This window comes from Camelus ferus, chromosome 7 (assembly GCF_009834535.1).
Source record: "Camelus ferus isolate YT-003-E chromosome 7, BCGSAC_Cfer_1.0, whole genome shotgun sequence".
In the NCBI taxonomy this organism is placed as follows: Eukaryota; Metazoa; Chordata; class Mammalia; order Artiodactyla; family Camelidae; genus Camelus; species Camelus ferus.
Window position 1 is genome coordinate 65,988,017 of NC_045702.1, and position 23,196 is coordinate 66,011,212.

Below are 23,196 nucleotides of genomic sequence, written 5' to 3' on the forward strand. Positions count from 1 at the left end.
TAATTTACAACTTCAAAAAAGCCTCAAATGCCTCCTTTCCCCTCTCATTTTAAAATATAAGATAAACCCTGGATCTTTAGAGAAATGGCTGATTCCAGGGCAGGAAATATATAAGTCTGGGATATCTTGTACCAGAAAACAAGAAAGTTATCAAAGACAAATGGGTCAGGTCAGAAAAAAACAAGAATTAATACAAAGGGATTTCCTTTAGACAAAGATGGGATAATTGAGCATCAAAAAGAAAAATAAATTTAAGTGACAGAAGTACACTGAAAACAGGCTTTGCTGCTATAACACAGAAACAAAGCAAAACAGTGTTCTGCAATCACATAGTGAAAGTAACTGGCCTTATGGGGAGAACAGGGTTGGGGTTGACAACTCAAAACCTATTCAACTTTGTAACTGGAACACTAAGAAAAATAGTTACAAGCCTAATACAATTTCAAACCCAATTTAAAATATTTGTTAAGTTCCTATTAACTAAAGAAATATTACAGTAACTTTACAACTTTGACAACAACAAAAAAGTAAAAGCCATTTGATGGAAAAGGGTGTAAGGACGGTGTAGGCTGCTGAGGCTGAGCCTTGCCATGGAGGCAAGGACAAAATGCACAAAGTTAGGTAACCAGTAAACAAGTACCCCCAAGTCCTAGTTCAACTGAACCAGAGAAATGCACAGTGAGAGAATATTACATACAGTGAGAGAGTGCCATCTATTGGTGGCCCGCAGTAATTGCTTGAATTAGTGTATTTTGTATCTTGCTGGTGTTACTTGTTGAGAAATCTTTAACTGTGAGTCAAGGTGATTTCTTTGCTATACTCACATTACCCCCTTATTTATGAATCTAGTGTGAGCTAATTCACATTATGGAAGAGATTATATGTAACAAGTTCATAATCTCAAAAAATAAAAGAGAGAAAGCAAAACAAAATTTTCATCTGATTAGTAGCTAAGTAGGAGGACATCAACATCTTATTCTGAAAATTAATAATATGCTGTAAGAACTGTCATGGTAACCAGCAAATATCCATGATGAGGGAACGTTCTTTATAGGTGACTCCAGCCAATAAGCATGGAAAGAATAACAATTAAGAAATCACCATTTAAAAAATCCTAATGAATCAATTGCTCCAAGTAACGCTCATCCATAGTTAAGCCACTAGATGAAAGGCTGATGAGAACTTTCACAAAGGAGAAATAAGGCTGTCATCACCTAAACCCACTGTTCTACCTTAAGATCAATAAAGGTGGGACAACCTATGAGCCTCCCAGTATGAAGTACAAAGCACTACCTATAAGAAGTTCTTGCCATAAAAATTAAATTCAAATTTAACCCAGCACCTTAGAGCAGTGGTTCTCAATGCTGGCTGCACATCAGAAACATCTGGAAAGCATTTTAAACATGTGTACACTTGCTTGGGTTCCCCCCCCCTTTGATATCTCTTGAGGCAAAGGCTCAGGCAGGCATCCTCATTTTTCCAAACATATTTTTAAAAGGCTCCCTGAATGATTCTAAATGTACAACCAGGACTAAGAACCACTAATCCAGAGTTAAGAGGATATGCTTTATAGGATAAGCAGCACAGAGCAGTGATTCTCAAACCTTAATGTGTCAATTAATCCCCCGAGGATTTTACTAAATACAGATTCTGATTCAACAGGTCTGTGGAGGAGCCTGATAATCTGCTCCCAGATAATGCAGAGACAGCCGGTCCACTTTGAAAAGAGAGGATAAGAGAGAATACAGCTGTCCAGTGGAAATTAAGAAGAGCCACACATGTAATTTAAATTTTCTAGTAGCTGCCTTAAGAAGAAGCAGGTGAAATGAATTGTAATGATGTACTTACTTAACCCAATATATCCCAAACATTATCATTTCAACATGCAGTCAATATAAAAAGTTACTAATGAGATGTTTTACATTCTTTACTTTGTACTACCTGGTGTGGATTTGACACTTACAGCACATCTCACTTCAAATCAGCCACATTTTAAGTGCTCAACAGCCACAAGTGGCTCATGGCTAATGGACTGGACAGCACAAGGATAGAAGAGCAAGTCAAATAAACCACAAAGAACCCACTCAGGATGCTCCATGTTCTGTAGGAAAAGTCTGCAAACAGACCATGACAGGAAAAGTAAAAGTAGCGAAAACTGCTCTAAATTAAGAGGCTGATGAGACACAGCTATATGTAATGTATGACATTCGATCCTGATTTGAAAAAAATCAACTACAAAAAGTTATTTTTTAAAAAACAATTAGGGAAACTTGGTATGAAAGCACATCCGATCATAAAAAGAACTGCTCCTAATTTTATCAGGTGTGATTATGAAATTATGTGAGAAAGTACCCACAGTTTTTAGAGATGCACAATGAAGTATGCAGGAGTCAAAGAGCATGATTTGCTTCAAAATCATTCATCAAGAACTTAAAAAGAAAAAAGATAAAGTAAATGTGACCGACTCTTGGTAACTGTTCAATCTAGGTGATCAGTAATCAGAGTTTTCTTCCCCCTGCAATTCTTTATTTTGTGTATACTTGAAAATTTCTTAACAAAAAATTAAAAATATAATAATAGCTTTAGAATCTCAAAGCTAATTATAAATTTATAAGTGTTAAATGCTAAAGAATGGAAATTACTGAACAAAACAATGATATTTATATATTAATAACACTGTGTTACCTATAAACTGTAATTTAGGATGGCTTCCTTTTTTCATGTACTCAATGTAAAATATTTACTGAATACAATGAGTCAGTCCTCTATGAAATTTGTATGGCAGTCCCAACTGTTGTAGGCCCCTGACCCAAATATATGGACATCTGCTCCACAGGATAATCTGCCAGCGGTTTTAATCAAACATCATGATTAAGGGCAATGAAATAACACTATCAACCGGACCATGATGACATCATTGCACTCTCTTGGTAGGATTCATACCACTCACTCTAAAATTTGTGAAGGAGAATGCCATAGCATCACTGATTTCTGGTTTGCAGGCTGACAGATCATACCATCACTACTCACTATGAACTACACCAGGTTAACTGCTTAACTGTAACAATGGCCTAGTTGTAGCAAAGCATGATTCTTTACTTCTATTTAGACCCTTCAATTCCTTCTCTAGGGAACCCTATACAACATGTTAGTATTCTCATTTTTCAAATCATGAATAAAAAATGTCATCGGCTAACTAGAAAAAAACTCCTTATTAAACATTTTATTCATATTAATCACGACAAGGTATTTAGTTTTTGCATACTATTCTGAGGTTGTCTATTCTTGAGGTCTGCAATGACTATTTTACAAAGAATCATTTGTACAGTACAACAGGTATGCAAAGGTTGAAACCTCTGGATGAGGACAAAGCTTCTCTCCCATATATGACATTTTAAAAATAACAGTATGGTTGATGATGTCAATCTGTCCACTTCACTAGCCTATAAAATTACTAGCCTGTATTTTTCAGAAATATCAATCTCATGTGAGACAATCACTAAAAAACTATTCAAATTAAAAGTGACTGAAGAGACTGACAACCAAATGTAAAATGTGATTATGGACTGGATCCTGTACCAAAAACAGAAAAGAAGTAAGAGACACTACTTGGACAACTGATGAAAGTGAAACACGAGTTACAGGTAAAATGGAAGGACCATATCGATTTACATTTCTTATACTAAGAGCTGAACCATGGGTATCTTTGTTCTTAGGAAGAATACACAGAAGTACTAAGGGATAAAGAGATATGATGTGTGCAACCCCTCAGGTGATTCAGAAAATGTTAGTATCTACAGGGAGAGGGAGAAAATTATGACAGATGTGGCAAAATGCTGAAAGTTGGTGAATCTAGGATAGGGTATAGGGGAATTATTTTGTGCTACCCTTGCAACTTTTCTTGAAAGTTTGAAATTATTTCAAAATAAAAAAATGTTTAAATCATCCTCAAGATTTAATATTAATAAAAACTTTCACCACAAACAACTAATTGATAAAATTAAGTTTGACAAAAATGTGATTAGTACAAGTGCTTTGAATGGTGACAAGTTAAAGAGATGTGCCAGAATGTAGCTCAATACACAGTTTTCTTCATCAAAAAAACTCTTGCTATGGAAAAAAATCAGCTCTACTAAACGGTACTTACTGACATTCTGGCACAACCTGGTACCAGTTTATATACTGGCACTGTACTTTGAGTAGTACTGGTCTTACATACTATCTTTTTGCAATCAATCCATCAATAACTAAAGAAATGCTTTTTTAAAATTATGCATATGCATTTGAAATAATATACACCAAATTATAGCAGTTACCTCTGTATAGCACGACCAACGGTGATTTTTATTTTCTTTGTATAATCTATAATGTTTCTACAATGAGCATGGATTACTTTTATGAAAAAAGTAAACTTTTAAAAAAGAATAACTGAAAAAGAACTAAATAGCACACAATCAGACTTCCTGGAATTTGAATCCTATGTCAAAACATGACATTTTTCTTAATTTTACATACTGCCCAAAATTTTCCAAATGGATCTCACTTACAGCTGATCTTGAAGCTCCACGATTATATATTCTAATTGTTCTTTTTCCAGTTTATGAGCCAGATCAGAATCTTCAATTCTCTGTAGCAGTATTTTATTCTGGGAGACAGATTCAGATAGCTGGTTCTCTCGAAGTCGTAAGAGTTCTTCAAGATAACCCTGGAAATACAGATCACCAAAATACAGCAAATGCAAAATTCTAATACGTATCTTGAAGATAAATGCTGAGTAGCTTAAATGTTATTCTTATGTACATGGTAATGAAACAATTTCAAAGTATCACTGATGAAACAATTTTAAAAAGTTTTAATTGAAAAAAATTTAACATATGTTCTCCATCATTTAAATTTCTTAAGTTCAATAAAGTGTTTGTAATTTAAGATAAAACTTAGTTAAAACATTATAATTTGTAAGCTCCACAACAGTGATTAATACATGCCTCCTAGCTTCAAAATACAAACCTAATTGCAGAATGACCAACCAAAAAAAAGCTGCCTTTATGATTATTTTCCAAAAATAGATATTAACGTTTTAGTGTCAACAAACTTGTGGGAAGCAGTATAATGTTTAGGTTAGGTCTGAAGGCTTAGGGACTGCCTCATGTCATATTCTTGCTCTACTACTTTTAAGTATGTGCCTTCGGGTTAAGTTACTTAATCTCTGTGTCTTTGTTTCATCAACTAAAAAACCAGGAACAGTTAAGTGTACCTAATTGGGATGATTAAATGAATGAATACAGGTAAGCTCCTTAGAACACTACCTGGTACCCTATGTGCAATATGTAATTCCTAGCTATTATTATTAGCAAATTCTAACGGATATGAGATTTCTTGGACAGATCCTTCTCGTCTTTTCACTTATTTACTGTTTCTTTGTCCTTTTGCTCTGCTTTGTGGGAGACTTCACTGAATTTATCCTCCAAATCCTTATACTAAGTTTTTGAATTCAGGAAATATTATTATTATTTATAATGGAGGTACTGCGGATTGAACCCAGGACCTCATGCATGCTCGGCATACACTCTACCACTGAGCTATTCCCCACCCCCTGGGAAATCTTATTTTTTATTTCCAATACTTTGATGTTTTCTGACTGTTACCTTCTCATGGCATCCTATTCTTTTTAGATACAATGTGATTTCAAATTCCTCTCAGGATATGAATTAGAATCTTTTTTTCTTAGAGCATTCTTCTATTCCATTTCTTATCTTTTCCATGTGTCATTACAAACTGTTTTAGCTATTTTGGCTTTATGATTTATGTTAGTAGCAACTAATACTGTCCCTGTCATTGAGCTTCTCAGATATTTTTCCTGACAAGTCTCAAATACTTGTTTTTTTAAATAATAAAAATCTCAAAAATTAAGGTTTTTACAAATGAAATTTTTCATCTATATACATACAGCTTAATATAAACTATATATGATTACTTACAAACATCAGTAATTAAACAATACTTAAATACCCATTACCTAGATGCATTACCAATACTTTCAGAGCCCCTACAATGCATCTCCCTCATTACATCCTCTGCCTCCTCTGCAAAGAACAATATCCTGAGATTTGTGTTTATTATCCCTCTGTTTATCCTTCTAGCTTTACCACAAGTGCATGTTGTCTTAAACAACATACTGCTTAGTTTGGACGGGTTTTGTCTATATTCTTTTATAATTTGTTTTTTCATCTATATCTCATCCAATGACATCTAGCCATAGTTTTTTCATTCACTCTCAATAATGGAGAGTATTCCATTGTATGAAAACTGCAACTTATTTATACACTCTCCTGTCAATGGCCATTTGTATTATTTTAGATTTTTCTTAATACAAACAATATTAATGTGAATACTCAGTTATAAGAAATCCGGTACACACATCTGAGAGTTTCTAGGACACATGACTGGGCCAAAGGCCACACATATCTTCACAGTTACTAGATAATGCTAAATTGTTCATACTGCTGTTTTTATATAATCACATCCCACCTGATACTAATTCACATGACTTTACATTAGTATTAAAGTTATACTGAATTAATAAAACTCACTGAAAAATACTTCTTCTTTTCCTTTTATCAGAACAGTAAGTATAAAATGGGAATTATTGCCTTTTGAGTATTTAGCAGAATCTCCCTCAAAAACCAAACAATTTTGGTGACTTGGGGGGAAGAAAGGATAGATTTTAAACTACTTGTTAATTCCTTTAATGATTATATGTCTAACAGTTTTGAGAAATAATATTTATAAAAATTCTCCATCTAAATTTTCTAAAGGATTGATATAAAGTGCTAAATTTAATTATTACTAATTATGGGGGATGTCCACCACATTTATAGTTGTATTGTCTACTCTAATTCTTAAAATTATCTATCTGTGCCTTAACTCTTAGAAATTTAATTGTTCTTGGGATTTGTATATTTCACTAGTTCTTTTTTAAATTATTTTTTATTTATTATCTTTTCATCCTTTTGGGGGGGAGGTAATTAGGTTATTCATTTTTTTAACATAGGTACTGGGGATTGAACGCAGGACCTCAGGCATGATAGGTATGCACTCTACCACTGAGCTATACCCTTGCCCCCTTTATTTCATTCGTTTTTAAGAATAATCAGCTTTTGGTTTTATTACTTCTGTTTCTCTGTTTATTTCATTAATATCTGCTCTTATTTTTATTATTTTTCTTCTTTTAAACTAGTTCAGTAGTTTTTGTCTACTTCTTAGATGCTCATCTCTTTAATTTTCATTCTTTCTTTTCTAAATTAAGCACTTTCACAAGTATTATACAAGTTGCAACTCAGAACTGTAAGTATGCATTGTTTTCATTCTTGTTCATTTCTAAGTATTTCCTCATTTCTTTTTGACCCATAATTTAGAAGACTTATTTTTATAAAATCTCCATCAGACTACAGGTGGTGGTAAACTTTTTCTATTGAATCTAACTTTATTGCATTGTGTTCACTATTACATAATTTCTTTGGTATTTGTGGGCATTCGTTTTGTGACCTAGTACATTCCATAAAAATTGGATAGCTGTCCTATGCGCCCTTGAAAAGAATGTGTATTCTAATCATTAGCATTTAACATATTTTAGATCAAGCTTAGTAGTTGTGTTATTCAAGTTCATTACATTTTTACTAATTTTTTGTTTAATCTGCAAACTATTAAGATGTTAAAATTTTCTACTTTAATTATGGATTTATCCATTTCTCCTGGATATTCTATTAATTTCTGCTTCATATTTTTCATGGCTACATTGTTAAACTCATTTTAAGTTCAGCACTGTTTTACATCTCTTGTGAACTGCTCTTTTTCAAAAAGGGCAATTTCTTTCTTTAGTCTTAATAATGCTTTTTTTCCTTAATGTCTGTGTTGAATGATATTAATATAGAATTATTTGGTTGGTATTTGCCTACTATATTTTTACCTTCTTTGCTTCAACTTTTTTGTGTCACTATTTTATGTATGCCTCTTATAGATAGGATATAACTAAAATTAATGATTAAAAAAGAAATTTAACAGTTTGTCTTGATTGTCAAGTTTACACCATTTACTTTTATGGTGAAGTTGACTCCTTTGTATATTGAGATTTATTCCTACTACTTTATTTTGTTTTCTTTACACTATCCTTATTTTTTTTCCTCATTTGCTTTTCTATTGTATTAGTCAAATTTTCCTTATTTCTTTTCTTTCTCATTATTAGTTTAAAAGCTAAATATTCTATTTCTTTTAACTGCAACTTTGGAAACAGGCATACACATTAAAAAAATGTGTCTACACTCCTTTGCTATAATACAAAGACCTCAAAAGGCTTTAGCTTCAATCACCCTTTCTCACTCTTTCTGATATTGTTAGATAGTATTTTAGTTCCATTTTACTTTCCAGGGTGGGCTGCAGCCAGAACTGATTGTTAAGCTTCAGATTCTTTGTAATTCAATTGTTAAAACACTGCTGTTATTAAAAAATTGAATTATATAAACTTGCAGTTAAGTAAATTATATTAAAAATAAGGAAATAACTACTCAAAATCCATCACTTTCCAAATATTTTACTACATTTTACTATTAGTATTGGTGTTTTTAAAGCCATTCACATCTATTGTGTCCTATCTAGTAGAAATACTACATAATGGTGTGCATCTCTTCCCAATTCTGCATTCAGTGGTATCACATTGATAGTTTTAAGTTGGCCATGACGGGATTATTTATCTCAGAGAAAGCAGGCTCCTCTTCTTTCCCTGCAAAAGCCAGTTGTTAAACATAGTCCAGAACACAACTGTCACCCTATATAGGTCATTAATACTGCTGCTCCTGCTTCATGTAGTTAAGGTTTATTTACCGATTTCTGTGCTTACTTTGGCATTCTGCATCTCACTCCTGCCTTTAGGTTCAGTTTCCATCCTGCATGATAGTGGGCCTAGATCTGCAGCTCCCCTGTTGGTATTAAAATACAGGTACCTAGGTTAAGGGAATGGGCTCTCATGCCCGCCCTAGGAGCCAGCAGTGGCTTTAACTCATGACTTACTCCCCTTGATTTTAGGCTGTTCCTTGTTTATAATCCTTAGTGAGCTCCTGTTCTTTGAAAGAGCAGCTCTGTATGAAACTCTTTCAAAATTTTATTCTACTCGGCATGTTCAGAATTTTGCAATACAAAGGCTTTCAGATTATCTCAGTCTGACTTTTTGCTGGTAGTTGGAACCAGAATTCTTCTTTAATAGGGTATTAAAGTTTTCTTCAACTAGTTTATATGCATTTTTGTAGCTATTAATAACGGGATATTTTTCTTTATATTTTCTAATCAGTAGCTGTTTCTCTACAGGAAATCTCATATTTGTAAAATTACTTTGTAACCATTTTCCTCCATGTATTTTTTATTATTCTAATATCTCTATTGCTAATTCTACTGGGCTTTCCCTATATAGATCATCTATGAGTAATGATAATTTGAAAGAAAGAGTAGAAGGGAAAATAGATAATACAGTGGAAAAGAAGAGGTTACAACTCAAGATGTTAGAGTTTATTTTCCATTTTGTCATGTACTTCACTTGCCAACTACAATGCTTAACACACAAGAGCAGCTAAAATAGCTGCTTTTTTTAAAAGAGTGTGAGAAACATATGTGGAATCTGATTAGGCAATCACTGCATTTTCACAAACCAAAAATCTTCTATAAAATTAATCATAGGAACTAATATCTCAAACATATGAATGAAACGGCATACAGGAGAATAAATGGCTTATTTTTATATTAAAACATAAAATTAGAAAAAGTTTAACAAACAAAAGCCTCTCCTATAACTTGGTCTGATTCTTAATTAAGAGGAGGACAATCCAAGAATAGAAAGGAAGTAGCAATAGGTAAATACTTATATTCAGCTAAAAGATCTCTTGGTAGTGACAGTCCAAAGGCAGTAACTAGAACCAAATCAAATGACTTTTGACAACTGATAAATACCTTCTGTTCCAGGGTTAGTTGATATTTTTGTTTAACTCTCTTACACTTGTTGAACCAACTATTCTCATCCATGATGAAAGGAGGCCCGACGTTCTCTGGAGTGCTGCTTTCACTACCACTGCTTCCCAAAGTCCTCAGCTCTTCCTCATCACTGCTGATACTATCAGAACTGAGAAGATTAAAATTTTTTAAAGAAATAAAGTTCATAATATGTTCCACTTTGACTTTTTAAGAAATACTTCTCTATTTGCAAGCTATTTGGGAGCAAGCTCCAAAATATTCAGCACTAACTATACATATAATAAAAATATTATAAAGACTTAAAAAAAAAAAAAAAAACACAAGTCCAGAAACCTAACAAGGGCTAGCTGACTCCCTCTCACAATGTCAAACCTAGAGATGCTACAGAAGTTCAAGTGAGGTCTACAGATTTTAATTAGAATTAACATAAAAACTGTGAGAATGTCCAGAGAAGAGAGCTAGAAATTCCACATGTGCTGGGAAGAGCTTTATAGCTGGTATCTTTTCACTGCCCCACGTGGATCAATGCCTGTCCAATCTCCACTGCAAGGCAGAAAATAGCACTGTCACCCTATTGCCAGTGAGGTATAATGTCAGGGTAGTGCTCAAGGTCAGCTCAGCTTTGACAAAGAGAAGATAACAAGAGGTTCAGAAAAACCAGTCACTTCTAACTCTTTTTTGTTAGGGGAAGAAGGAGAGGCAAAGGTGAAGCAGAGAGAATATTCATTACAATCCTTATCTAAAATTCCTCATGACATCAATATGTTAGAGGAGTACAGAATAAGGTGGGGAAAAAAAGAGGGGGAGAAACTAAACGAAGAGCAAAGTGTGCTAAGATGGTCGTCTGGTTTAGAAGAAAAATATAGGTATTAATATACTTAAAAAGGAATAGGGGAAATAAATTTTAAAATATGAGCAATGGTACTAACTTATAACAAAGAACGCATAAAAATAGTCTATATAAACTTAAGGTATAAAAAGAAACTCTGATACGTCAAAGAGAGGAGCAAAATATAAAAATAGAGCAAATTCAAAACAAAAAATTAGATGACAGAATAAACCCTAATATAAAAGAAATTACAAAAATCTTAAGTGGGTTAAACTCAGCAACCAAAAGTCAGATTCTCAGGTTTGATTAAGACAAATAAGGGCCAACAATAAGTTGTCTACAAGATACATATGACTATATAACAATTAAAATGAAAAAGATGGAAACACACCAGGAAAATATGAACCAAAAGAATTCCAGTTCAGAAGTTATAATTTCATAGGTTAATCTACATATAATGGTACAAAATACAATAAAGAGCAAAGAAAGATATATATTTCATCCCCCACGATCTGTGTTTGCATCTGTTGGGCTCCTGAGTCTGGAGTCCAAGCATGTTGCAGATTTGAATCACAGACCTCTGCATAAAGAAAGGTCCAACCGTGGAGATGTTCTCGGTCGATGATCTAGAAAACAAACCAATAAGAAAACACACACTAAAAGGAAATTTGCCTGTCACATTTGTGGCTTTGGGTGACTTGCAGAAAAGAAAGCAGTGTATCATGATAAAGTTCTACCTTTGAAAAACAGGCAAAGAACTTTAAAAAAATGTTATTTGACATTAAAAATTAAATGGATGAGCTAAAAGATACAAATGAACATGGAATTTGTAAAATATAAAGTAGATATAAATAAATTACAATATTTATTAAAGATTTTTTAAATGCTAAGAAAAAACAACTGCTATATCAGGATAGTATATACAGCAAAATTACCTTCCCAGAAAGAGGGCAGTATGAGCATATTTTCAGAATACTAAAACCTGAGGGACGTACTAACTAAGTCTCACTAAAAGAACTTACAATTATATTTCAGGAAAAAAGAAAATGATCCAAGAAGGCACACTCAGCAAAGAAAATGGTTAACTTCTAGGTAAACCTAAATACTGAGAGTGTAAAACACTAACAATGATGCCTACTTCATGGAATTTTAAATAAATCAATGGCAAACCTAAAATTCTCGACAGTGATAGCATATGTCAAGAATGAAATGACCTGAATTAAAACAATAAAAGGTCCTCATTTATCTGGGTAAGTGGTAAAGATATTAACTTTAGCCTTTGTTAAATTTTACATATGCATAGTCAAATTAATGGAGTACCAATAAAAGAAGAGTAGCATGTAAACTATAAACTAGTAGACGAATAAAATGGAGGGAGAGGGAAAATCAATTCCCCCCAAGAAAAAGAAGATAAAAAGAGTAGAAAAAGAAATTAGGACAAACAGAAAGCAAAAAGCACAATAGGAGATATCAATCCAAATAGATCAGTAAATAATCCTAAGCACCTCAGTTAAAAGACAAAAAGCCCATTAGGCTTGATTTTTTTTTAACTCCATTTAATTACTATTTTGAAAAGATATACTTAAAAACAAAAGTTAAAAGAACTGTATTTCATAAATTCCTGCTATTTTTTTTCACTAATATGTCTGAAATCAGGGTATAGATTACAAGTGATATATTACTACTGCTGTTAAGCCATTTTCTCACATATTAAAGTCTCTGAATTGAGATACATTTACAATGGAAGGCATGTCAGATTAGATAAAATATGGTTTAAAAAAGATTAAAAGATACTAGAAAATTATTAACCTAAGGGAAAATGGTTGGAATCTATTAATATCAAACAAAGTGAATTTTAAGAAATTTAAAAAATTACTACATAATTATGGTTACTACATATTGATACTAATTCAAGATAAATTAAGAATTCTAAACCTGTATGCATCTAATAAGTTAGCATCAAAAAATATGCAGTAAAAATCACAAGTAGTTAAAGGAAAAATTGACAAATCAAATATCATAATAAAAGAATTTACTGAATCATCTCAACAATTAGAAGGCTGAAACAGGGACAAATAAAAAAAGATATAAAATATTAGAACAATACCATTAACAAGCATAATATAATGAATACAGGACCCAATCATTGGAATACCAACCTATTCTAGATTATTTCTCAACAAATTGCAAGGAACTATTATTATACAGACCATTATGCAGACCATGCTCACTAATCACAACATTAACAAAGGCCCTGAAAATAACTGAAAATTTAAAATTACACTCCAAATAATCTTTGGTCAAAAAGTTGTAATGGAAACTGTATTAAAACAGCAAAAATAAAAATAATTTATCAAACTTTTAAGATGCACTTCAAGCAATATTTATAGCCTTATATACTTATAAAAAAGAAGTAAATGAAAGTACAGAGAAAGATAAGATCAAAAAAGCTCTCAACAAACTGGGAATAGAGGGAACATACCTCAACATAATATAGGCCATATGTAGTGAGCCCACAGCTAATATCACACTCAATGGAGAAAAGCAAAAAAAAAAAAAAAAAAAAGCTCTCTTCTAAGATCAGGAATAAGACAAGGATGCACACATTCACCTACTTACATTCAACATATAATTCAACATAGAGGTCTTAACCAGAGAGCAATTCGGCAAGAAAAAGAAATGAAAGACATCCAAGTCAGAAAGGAAAAAGTGAAAACTGTCACAATTTACAGATGATATTATATTATATATAAAAAACCCTAAAGACTCTATACACACAAACCTGTTAGAACTAATCAATTAAGCAAAATTGCAGGATAAAAAATCAATTTAAAAAATCAGCTGCATTTCTATATACTAATAACAAATTTTCAAAAAGAGAAGTTAAGAAAACAATACCATTTACAATTGCATCAAAAAGAATAAAACACCTACGAATAAATTTAACTACGAAGGTGAAAGACTTGTACACTGAAAATTGTAAGATGCTGACGAAAAAAACCGAAGATAAAATTAAATGGAAAGATACTTGGTGCTCATGAATTGGAAGAATTAATACTGCTAAAATGTCCATACTACCTACATCAATCTACAGATTTAATACAATCCCTATAAAAATTTCAATGCATTTTTCACAGAAATAGAACAATCCTAAAATCTGTATAGAAACACAAAATTCCCCTAAGAGCCAAAGCAATATGGAGAAAGAATAACAAAACTGGAGACATCACACTTCCTGATTTCAAAATATATTACAAATCCACGGTAATCAAAACAGTACAGTGCTGGCAAAAATACAGACATAGAGATTAATAGAATAGAACAGAGAGCCCAGAAATAAACCCATGCACATATGGTCAATTTAATGACAAAGGAGATAAGAATATACAATGTGGGAAGGATGGTCTCTTCAGTAAATGGTGCTGAGAAAACTGGTCAGCCACATACAAAAGAATAAAATTGGACCCCTATCATACATCACACACAGAAATAAACTCAAAATTGATTAAAGACTTGAACACTAGACCTGAAAATGTAAAAATCCTAGAAAAAAACACAGTAGGTAAGCTCCTTGACATCTATCTTGGCAATGATTCTTGGATTTGACACCACACAAAAAAAAAAAAAAAAAAAAAAAGAGCAAATAAAAAAAAGCAAAAGCAAAAATAAGCAAATGGGACTCATCAAATTAAAGGCCTCTGCACAGCAAAGGAAATCATCAAGAAAATGAAAAGGCATCTCCCGACTAAATGGAAGAAAATATGTGCATATATCTGATAAAGGGTTAATATTCAAAATACATAAAGAACTTATACAACTCAATATCATAAAAACCTGAACAATTCAACTGAAAAATAAGCAGAGGAACAGAAAAGACATTTCTCCAAAGAAGATACACAAATGGCCAATAGATGCATGAAAAGTTGCTCAAGCCTCACTAATCATCAGGGAAATGCAAATCAAAATCACAAGATTATCACCTCATATCTATCAGAATGGCTATCATCAGAAAACAAGAGATATGCTGGCAAAGATGTGGAGAAAAGGAAACCTGTCTGTATTGCTGTGGGAAGGTCAACTGATATAGCCATTATGGAAAACAATATGGAGGTTCCTCAAAAATTAAAACAGAACTACCATACGATCCAGCAATCCCATTTCTGGGTATATACCCAAAGGAAATTAAAACAACCTTGAAGAAATATCCCATGTTTATTGCAGCATAAGCAATCAAGATATGGACACAACTTCAGTGTCCACCAACAGACGAATAGGTAAAAAAGACATGGCATATATATACAATGGAATACTATTTAGCCATAAGAGATTAGGAAATTCTGCCATTAGCGACAACATGAACATGTTGCTGGAGAATAGATTCTTGCCTCCACAGGAAAGAATTCAAGAGCAAGGCACAGTAGAGTGAAATCAAGTTTATTTAGAGATACACACTCCATAGGAAGAGTGAGGTCCATCTCACTCAGAAGGAAGAGCAGCTTAGGAGATACACACTCCATAGACAGAATGCAGGCCATCTCAAAAGGGGAGAGGGAGAGAGATCGAGAGGTTTGGAGGTGTTTAGTTTTTACAGGTTCAGTAATTTCATATGCTAACAAGTGGGAGGATTATTCCAGCTACTCTGGGGAAGGGGCAAGGATTTCTAGGAATTGGGGCCCCACCCACTTTTTGATCTTTTATGACAACCTAGGAACTGTCATGGCACCTATGGGTGTGCCATGAGGCTCAAGGTCTACTGGAAGTAGGATCTTCCACCATCTTGGTTCTAACCAGTCTGTCCTCAATTGCTATGTCATTCCTTCAGTGGTTGTGCTCTGCCTCCTTCCCTCTCGTCTCAAGAGGGCAGGGAGAAAGACATGAGGTCAGAGAGGTACTGGACACCAGATCAACTAAGGAATTTGTTCTTTACTTTGAGTCAGAAGGAAAGAAACTACTGGAAAGTTTTGAGCAGAGAGAAAAAATGATTTGACTTACATTTCAAAAGGATCACTTTGGCTGCTCTACGTGAATAAACTATAGAAGTCAAAGGTAGAGCATGAAGATCTTCAGGTTTAAATTGAGGAGGTGATAGTGGCAGTGCCAAAGGATTTTCTAATGGATCACATGTGGATTGTGGAAGAGATCATTCAACAATGACTCCAAAGCTTTGAGCATCAGAAACTAGAATGGTAAACTACCATTCTTGGAATGGCAAAGACTAAGGAAAGGAAAAGAAAGGGTTTTTTTTGCACAAGGGTGGTGGGGTGGTGGATAGGTGGGTAATTAGGAGTTCAATTTTGTACATGTTACATCTGAGGTGTTTATTACACATCCAAGTGGAAGTGTTAAGTTGGCAGCAGGATGTATCAGTCCAGGATTTGTAGTAGTGTTCCAGGTGGAAATCATACATTTGGGAAAAAGCAGCATGTAGATAGTATCTGAAGCCATGAAACTGGATGAAACTACTTGGAGAGTGAAGGTAGACAGAGATTATTCAGGACTGATCTCTGAAACAGTCCAGCATTTATAGGTTGGGGAGATGAGGAGAAAGCAGTGAAGGAGAGTAAGAAGGAGCAAAAAGGAAGAAAATAAGAAGAGTGCTGAGCAACAGCAATCACATATATCAGACAGCGATCAAGGGTCAAGTAAGGTGAGGAAATCAACTCCTGGATTTGGCAATGAGACTTTACTGCTGATTCTGAAAAGAGCAGTTTCAGGGGTAGGTATTAAAGCTCATTCCAATAGTTCAAGAGAGAATGGAGGCAAAAAAATGGAGAGTCACAGTTTTGTAATAAAGGAAGGGGGACTGAGAAATAACTAGAAGTGGATGTGGGGTTAGGAAAGTTTCTATGTTTCATTTTTTAAGATAGTGAAAATAACAACATACTTGTATGCTGTGATGTGTAGAAAGATATAGAAAAAAGAAAAGTAATTGAAGGGGGCACTTGCCAGAGCAAAGACAGAAGAGAGCTGATTTGATGCAGTACACAGGCCAAAGGATAGGGCTTCTGAGCAAATGATTAGTTTATCCCTGCTAAGTGGGGGACAAGGCAGAGTGAAGGACGGTTGGTTCCAGAAGCCCCGGCAGATACCAAAATCCATAGATGCTCAAGTCCCCTATATGTACAAGTCTCATATACATTAGATCCATAGTTGGTTGAATTCATCGATGTGAAACCTGCAGATGTGGACGGCCAACTGTTTAAGGAATGCTACATCTAGCAAGGGCAATTTAACAGCATACTTGATCATTTACAGTCTTTTTAACTCAGTAATTCTGTTTGTAGAAAATTTCTAAGTACAAAGATTTAGCAATAAGAATGTCATATTTAAAACTGAAAAACTGAAGACATTATAAAGGGCAATAATCTTCACTTATTACTAGACTTTTTTTGGCCTAAAATCCATTCAAGAAAAAGTGTTCAAGGATGTTTAAAGTTATATCAAGCAGTTAACTCAGAAAAACACAACTCTTTTCTCACTGGTACACAAACTAAAACTTAATTAAACGAATTTTAAATATGAATTATATTCTATGATGTTTTCTATTAACATCTTTCATAATTTCGCTTCAGATGGATAAAGCTCTATTTCAAAAGACTAATAGCAAACAAACATTTTTTAAAGTTCAGCTTCACCAGCAATCAAATAAATGCAAACCAGAACAACAACAGAATACTATTTTTATTTATAGAATTAGCCACACTTTTAACACTTAGTTGGAAATGGCGGAGGCAGGTACTCTCAAATATCACTGACAGGAACTGGGTATGGCCTCTGTGCAGGGTGGTCTGACAGCATGTTTCAAAAGCTTTAATAACATATATGCTGTTTATCCCAGAAATTCTACTTTCAGGATTTTATCTTAAATAATTATTGTTACACATAAAAAAATGTAGTTACAAGGACACTAAGTGCAATACTATGTGTGACAATGAACTGAATGTACTCCAAAAGTCCAATGATAACTAGGTTAACATTATATAGATAATGAAATTCTACTCCGTTTAGGAAATGAGGCTATGGAAGGATAGTTAAGGACATGCAAAAATGTTCAGTATACAGTATTAAGGGAAAAAATCAGTTACATGTACACTGTGATTCCACTTTAAAGAAAAATATTCCTGTGCATAGAAAAGGCTGAAAGCTATCCATCAAAACATTAAGGCTTCTAGCAGCTGCTTCTTAAAGATAAGATTATGAGTGACTTAAGTTTTCTTCTACTTTCTACATTTCTGTATTTTCTAATTAATTATTCTACAATAAATACACATTGCTCTCCAAATAAGTTAAAAGCAGTAATTTGAGGAGGGACAGAATCTCTCTGGTTTTTTAAAATCAGGAATTAAATAGAGTTTTGTTTTTTTTTTTAATGTGTTTAAAACAGGTATACTTGGATGGAAGCAGTTCAATTTTTAAAATATTGGTACTTTACGACTATTAGAAGAATTTAAATCGTTCTAAAAAGAAAAACTCTGTGGTGAGTAATGCTAACTGGGTCATGACTAGGTTGAATTGGTATTTTCCTTCTCGTTTTAGTACTCTTTATATAACAAGATGGTAGGAATCCTTTAGTATATAAAGGAGAGGAAGATATACATACATGTTTAGATTGGTGCATCAAAGAGGAAATTGTATTTAAAATCAGACAAAACAGGGATAAGCAGCTGGGGGCACAGAATATATACCATAAATTCATTCTTGGGCACCAACTGAGAAGATTCCACTATCATACCTTTTAAATGCACTGTATTAGTCTCTTATGTAAGTAAGAGAGGAAAATTTGTATTTACATTTATCTTCATATTTTAAGTAATTTCCTAAGTCACTAAAAATAGCCTTTTTATCTGCATGTTGATGACCAAACTCCTTTCTCCAGCTGGCATTGTACTCTTTAATTTCAGACTTGTGACCCACTTTGCACAAACAGGCTGTGTGATTATGAACAAGTTATGTAACCTCTCTGTATTGCAGTTTTCTCATTTAAAATAAGGACAGTGGTGCCTACCTCACTGGATTTTGAGGAGAGTAATGAGTTAATAGAAGTAAAGTACTTAGACCAATGCCTGATATATAATAAACATTCAATAAATATTACTATTATTTTTACTAGTATTATTTTAAACTATTTATATTCACAAAATGTCCTATAATTTAACATATGCCAAAACAGTATAATTTTATGTTTTATTCAAAATATCTCTTGATGTATTACTTTCCTAAAACTGATGTAGTAGAATTATCATCCCTCTTCCCAAGGGATGCACTTATTTAAGTTAGAAATCTTGGTACCATAATACTCTATTCATCCTTCTCCTTCATCTTCTAAAATATCTTCACACTCCTGGCTCTGAAATCACAGTGACTTCTCTCACTAGATGGTGATTATCTTCAGTAGAGTGACTGTATTTCTCTTTAGAAGTTCACGAAGTTCCTATAACTCTTGACATCTATGTATCCCTCGCACCTAGGAAAGATTCTTTCCTACATGAGACACTCAATAAATGCATCTTGAGTGTGTGTGTGTGTGCATGTGTGTGTACATACATATATACACTGCATACATACATACCTGTACTCACTCGCTCTCTCCCTTACAGCTTTGGCCTGATCATAACATTTAGAAGTACATAAGAGCATTATTCTATTCACAAAATCAACTATACAAGCAGCTTTTCAGAAAATCTATAGACTTCATCTGATTAATTTTCAATGCTAATGAGATTAGGAAATCCATAACTCTCACACAATACTGGTAGTAGGATAAACTAATACAACTCTAAGGACAGACTTCAAGAGCCACAAAATTTTTCACTGCACTTACCTGAATAACTCTAAATTCACAACAGAAACAAAAAGAAAATTTATTTACACAAAACTGTTCATTGTTGTGTTCTTTACAATGGCAATAAAATGAAAAACAATCTAAATAATGAATTATAGTTTTGAAACCTCAATGGACTATCATAGAGCTTTTAAAATTATTATATTGACTACAGCAGTAGAAATATATGCTGTTTTTTTAAAAACTACATTTATGCTAGGATTACACTTGTATAAAAAGAGTATACTTATATACTAACAAAGCAACTGAAGTTTATATTTTTGAATGATTTCTGTTACTGAAATGTTTTATAAAAAGTAGTTTTAATCAGATGAATATATTGCATAACAAGACATTCAATTATAAGTTAAGATTTCAATAACATATTTCAAAATGTCAAATACCTTTGAGTAAACTTCAAATACGGTGTGTAGTCTATTACAGCAGGAAAGCTGCCATCCAATCCTTCTCCCTTTAGACAGAAGCTAGGACAATAGACAATAACTGTATTAATATATAAAATTTTAAATCAAAGTGTTATAAACAATCTCTTGTTAGAGACAACTGTTTCATCAAATTACAGGTGAGCTTTTAATTTTTTTTTATTTGTAATTTAAATGTGACTTGGTACAAATAAACATCAAATAAAGATATTCTACCTTCAATACCAATGACAAAGGCTTGCACAAGTTAATAACACTGTTACATAAATATATCATGCAAAAGTAAAACTTACTGAGAAATCTGATCAAACTTTGTTTATTCATTTCATAACTATCTTGGTCTTTACTAGACTCTTACAACATCACTAGAGAATTTTCAAATGAAGACTTGTTCACATTTAAATACAAATTCTCAGGTGGCACTGAATATCTTCTAAAAAGAACTGAGTAATTAGAAAATGAGGGTTTTCTAAACTACCTCAATAGGTGAAAGGTTGGATCTTATACCTAAAAAGAATGCTAAACAACTTCTGAACTCCAGGCAATCCATTTTGAAGCCGTCGCAACAAGGAAAAGGTTAAGTGACTTGCCCAAAGTCATGCTGCCAGTAAAGAAACTGGGTCTCCTGGTCCCCCAATCCAGTAATCTTTGTTCTGTATAATCTTATATCCAACTGGATTTTTTAAAACATTGTTTAGTTTATTGTTAAAAGGAAAAAAGTACATCTTTGTAGGAAGATAAACACAGGAACATTTATAAGATACAAGTTGATCTTTCAAAGGAAAAAATTCATACATGCACTACTAACTTCTGGTTTTGTGGGGGAAGTTTATCTGTTGAAATACTTATTCTAATATATTAATACCAAGGGTATGTTTGTATTTATACAGACTTGAATAAGGAGAGAATCAAGGTGGCAACATTTTATATAGACTTTCCTTCATTTATAGAAATATTACTAATGTACCTTTAAGACATCTGCTTTCTATACAGTATCAATGGGTTACAATAAACCAAGAGTTTAAGTTTAGATATTTGTCCCAGTAATATTTTCAACTGAAAAATAAAATTGTGAAGAATTTACACAGAGTCAGCAGCAGGCCATGTAAAAAGTTAATCCCTTAGCGGGATCATAAAGACAACCATCATACTGCATCTATTATGTTCATCCTAAACAAAAAAGCTAATTAATATAATTCTACTTCATTAAACTTGAAATCTATAAGGTAAAAAATACTTTGAAAAGCAAGCGATTTACTAGAAAAAGGTAACCTCAGTGAAAATGAGTAGCATTATTTTTAATTCAAGAAGTAAAAGTAGATTTTCATTTAAGTATTATATTTGTTTTGTTAATATTCTTAGATTTTTAAGTGATACATTTCACTAAAATATAATACTTCATTCTTATGCTTGAGTTCTTGCTATAGACAAAATTTTTACTTTTAGTATAATGGAAAATCGTGGATCAACTGAAGAAATGCAGAAGGATGCTCCCTTCAACCTAAAAAGAACTTACAACATCCATTTTTAGTACTTGTAATCTTAGTTTAGAATCAATTCATCTTGTTGATAATAAAAGCAAATATTAACAATTTTATTAATATTCTAGATACATAACAAGAAACAAGATACTGAAGATAGCCTGTCAATACCCTCTTTATCTCAACGTATGAGATAATGAAAATCTTTTTGGCTTTGAATCTACTTGTCTTCCTCATTTTAAAGCAGTAGTTGAAAAATACTAAGAGGTAAGGTCCGAAACCTTCCTTCAGTGCTACCAGAATACATGATTTTTCTGCTTGGAGGGATGTGGCCCAAGCTTTCTTTTTACCCAAACTAGAGAGCAAGCCTGGCAGTTAAATCCTTAAGTTTGAGATAGCCTTTTCTGAGAGCAAACTTATTTAGAAAAGCAGTGTCATTCCAAAGGGAACCTCATAAATCAAATCAATATCCAACTGTGTGCCCTACTTAGAAATCTGAAGGAAAAGAATCACAAGTAGAAATTACTATGAAGTAGAAGAATTTCAAATCAGAATACATATAGATGAAGCACCTGAAATCAATAGCATTGAGTCCAAGCAGCATACCAGCAAGCATATTTGCTTCCTCACCCAAGACAATTGCTCCATCTTCATAAAATCTCCTAAAAAATGAAATGGGTGAATACACAAATATTAAAAACAGACTGAAGTTTCATCTAGAGAAATCATTTAGAGACCAAACTAAAGTGGAAAGAACTTAATTTTATTTAACTTGTCTAAACAAAAACATACTTGGATCACTTAAATCCTGTAGCTATTTAGGAAAAAAAAAAGTGCCACTGTAACATTATCAGTGTTTCTATCTCTCTTAAAAAGAATCTCCAAAGTGACTCATTCAGTGGACCTCGAGTGTCTAACATTTTTCCGTAACAGTGAACCAATATAAATGGAAGCTGAAAAGTGGCAAGTTCAGTCATTTATACAGGTCTATTTTCAAAACGATGTAGACTATTATTCTATACAAAGAACAAACACAAACATACATTCTATTTTTCTATAATTCCAAGGGTTATTAACTAAATTAAGAACTAAGAAGGTGTGATTAATAGTAACTCATGCTAATCTTTAATAGGGCAGATGGGCTGCCAAGGTAGCTGCACATGAAATATAAAAAATTCATTATCTCCTTGACAAAATGTGAATATGAATCTATCTTTGCTAATCCCTGTAAAGCCTTTTGTTTAGGTTAATGTCAGTTTTTAAAATACTAAAGTTTTATTTTAAAATAAATACTTTGAAAAAATATCATTTAATATATGCTTAAGGTATTTTTCTACAAAAGAACGTAAAATCACTGAATTTACTTTTTAAAAAATATTACCATGCAAAAACTAGTTTATGTTCAGTAACGAAGATAATTAAATTGTTATAGTTATTTATATTATACACTGGCAGTCAACACCACTCTGTAACATCCCACTAAAAGGAAAACATTTTAGAAAATGAAATTTGTCTTGCTCTTTTCCATATTTATGAGTTTATAAAGGCTGCATATAAAGTTTATATGCTCGTAATCCTATCATCAATTTTAAAGTTTACAGTTTACCA

General features: G+C 32.8%; 1 protein-coding gene across 7 annotated transcripts in view; it reads right to left on the bottom strand.

Annotated features, from left to right (window-relative positions):
- The window catches only part of RUNDC3B (RUN domain containing 3B), a 121,638-nt gene that overhangs the window by 32,020 nt on the left and 66,422 nt on the right, over positions 1-23,196 (bottom strand). For 4 of the 7 annotated variants that reach the window (XM_032484062.1, XM_032484063.1, XM_032484060.1 and 1 more), the window contains 4 exons: positions 22,161-22,250; positions 20,069-20,149; positions 9,994-10,162; positions 4,548-4,705 (listed from right to left, as the gene is read on the bottom strand). In XM_032484062.1, the coding sequence (XP_032339953.1) occupies positions 4,548-4,705; positions 9,994-10,162; positions 20,069-20,149; positions 22,161-22,250 (498 nt within the window). Of the gene's footprint in view, positions 1-4,547; positions 4,706-9,993; positions 10,163-11,421; positions 11,470-20,068; positions 20,150-22,160; positions 22,251-23,196 lie in introns of all 7 variants that reach the window. The other 3 variants (XM_032484061.1, XM_032484057.1, XM_032484059.1) reach the window with 1 other exon arrangement.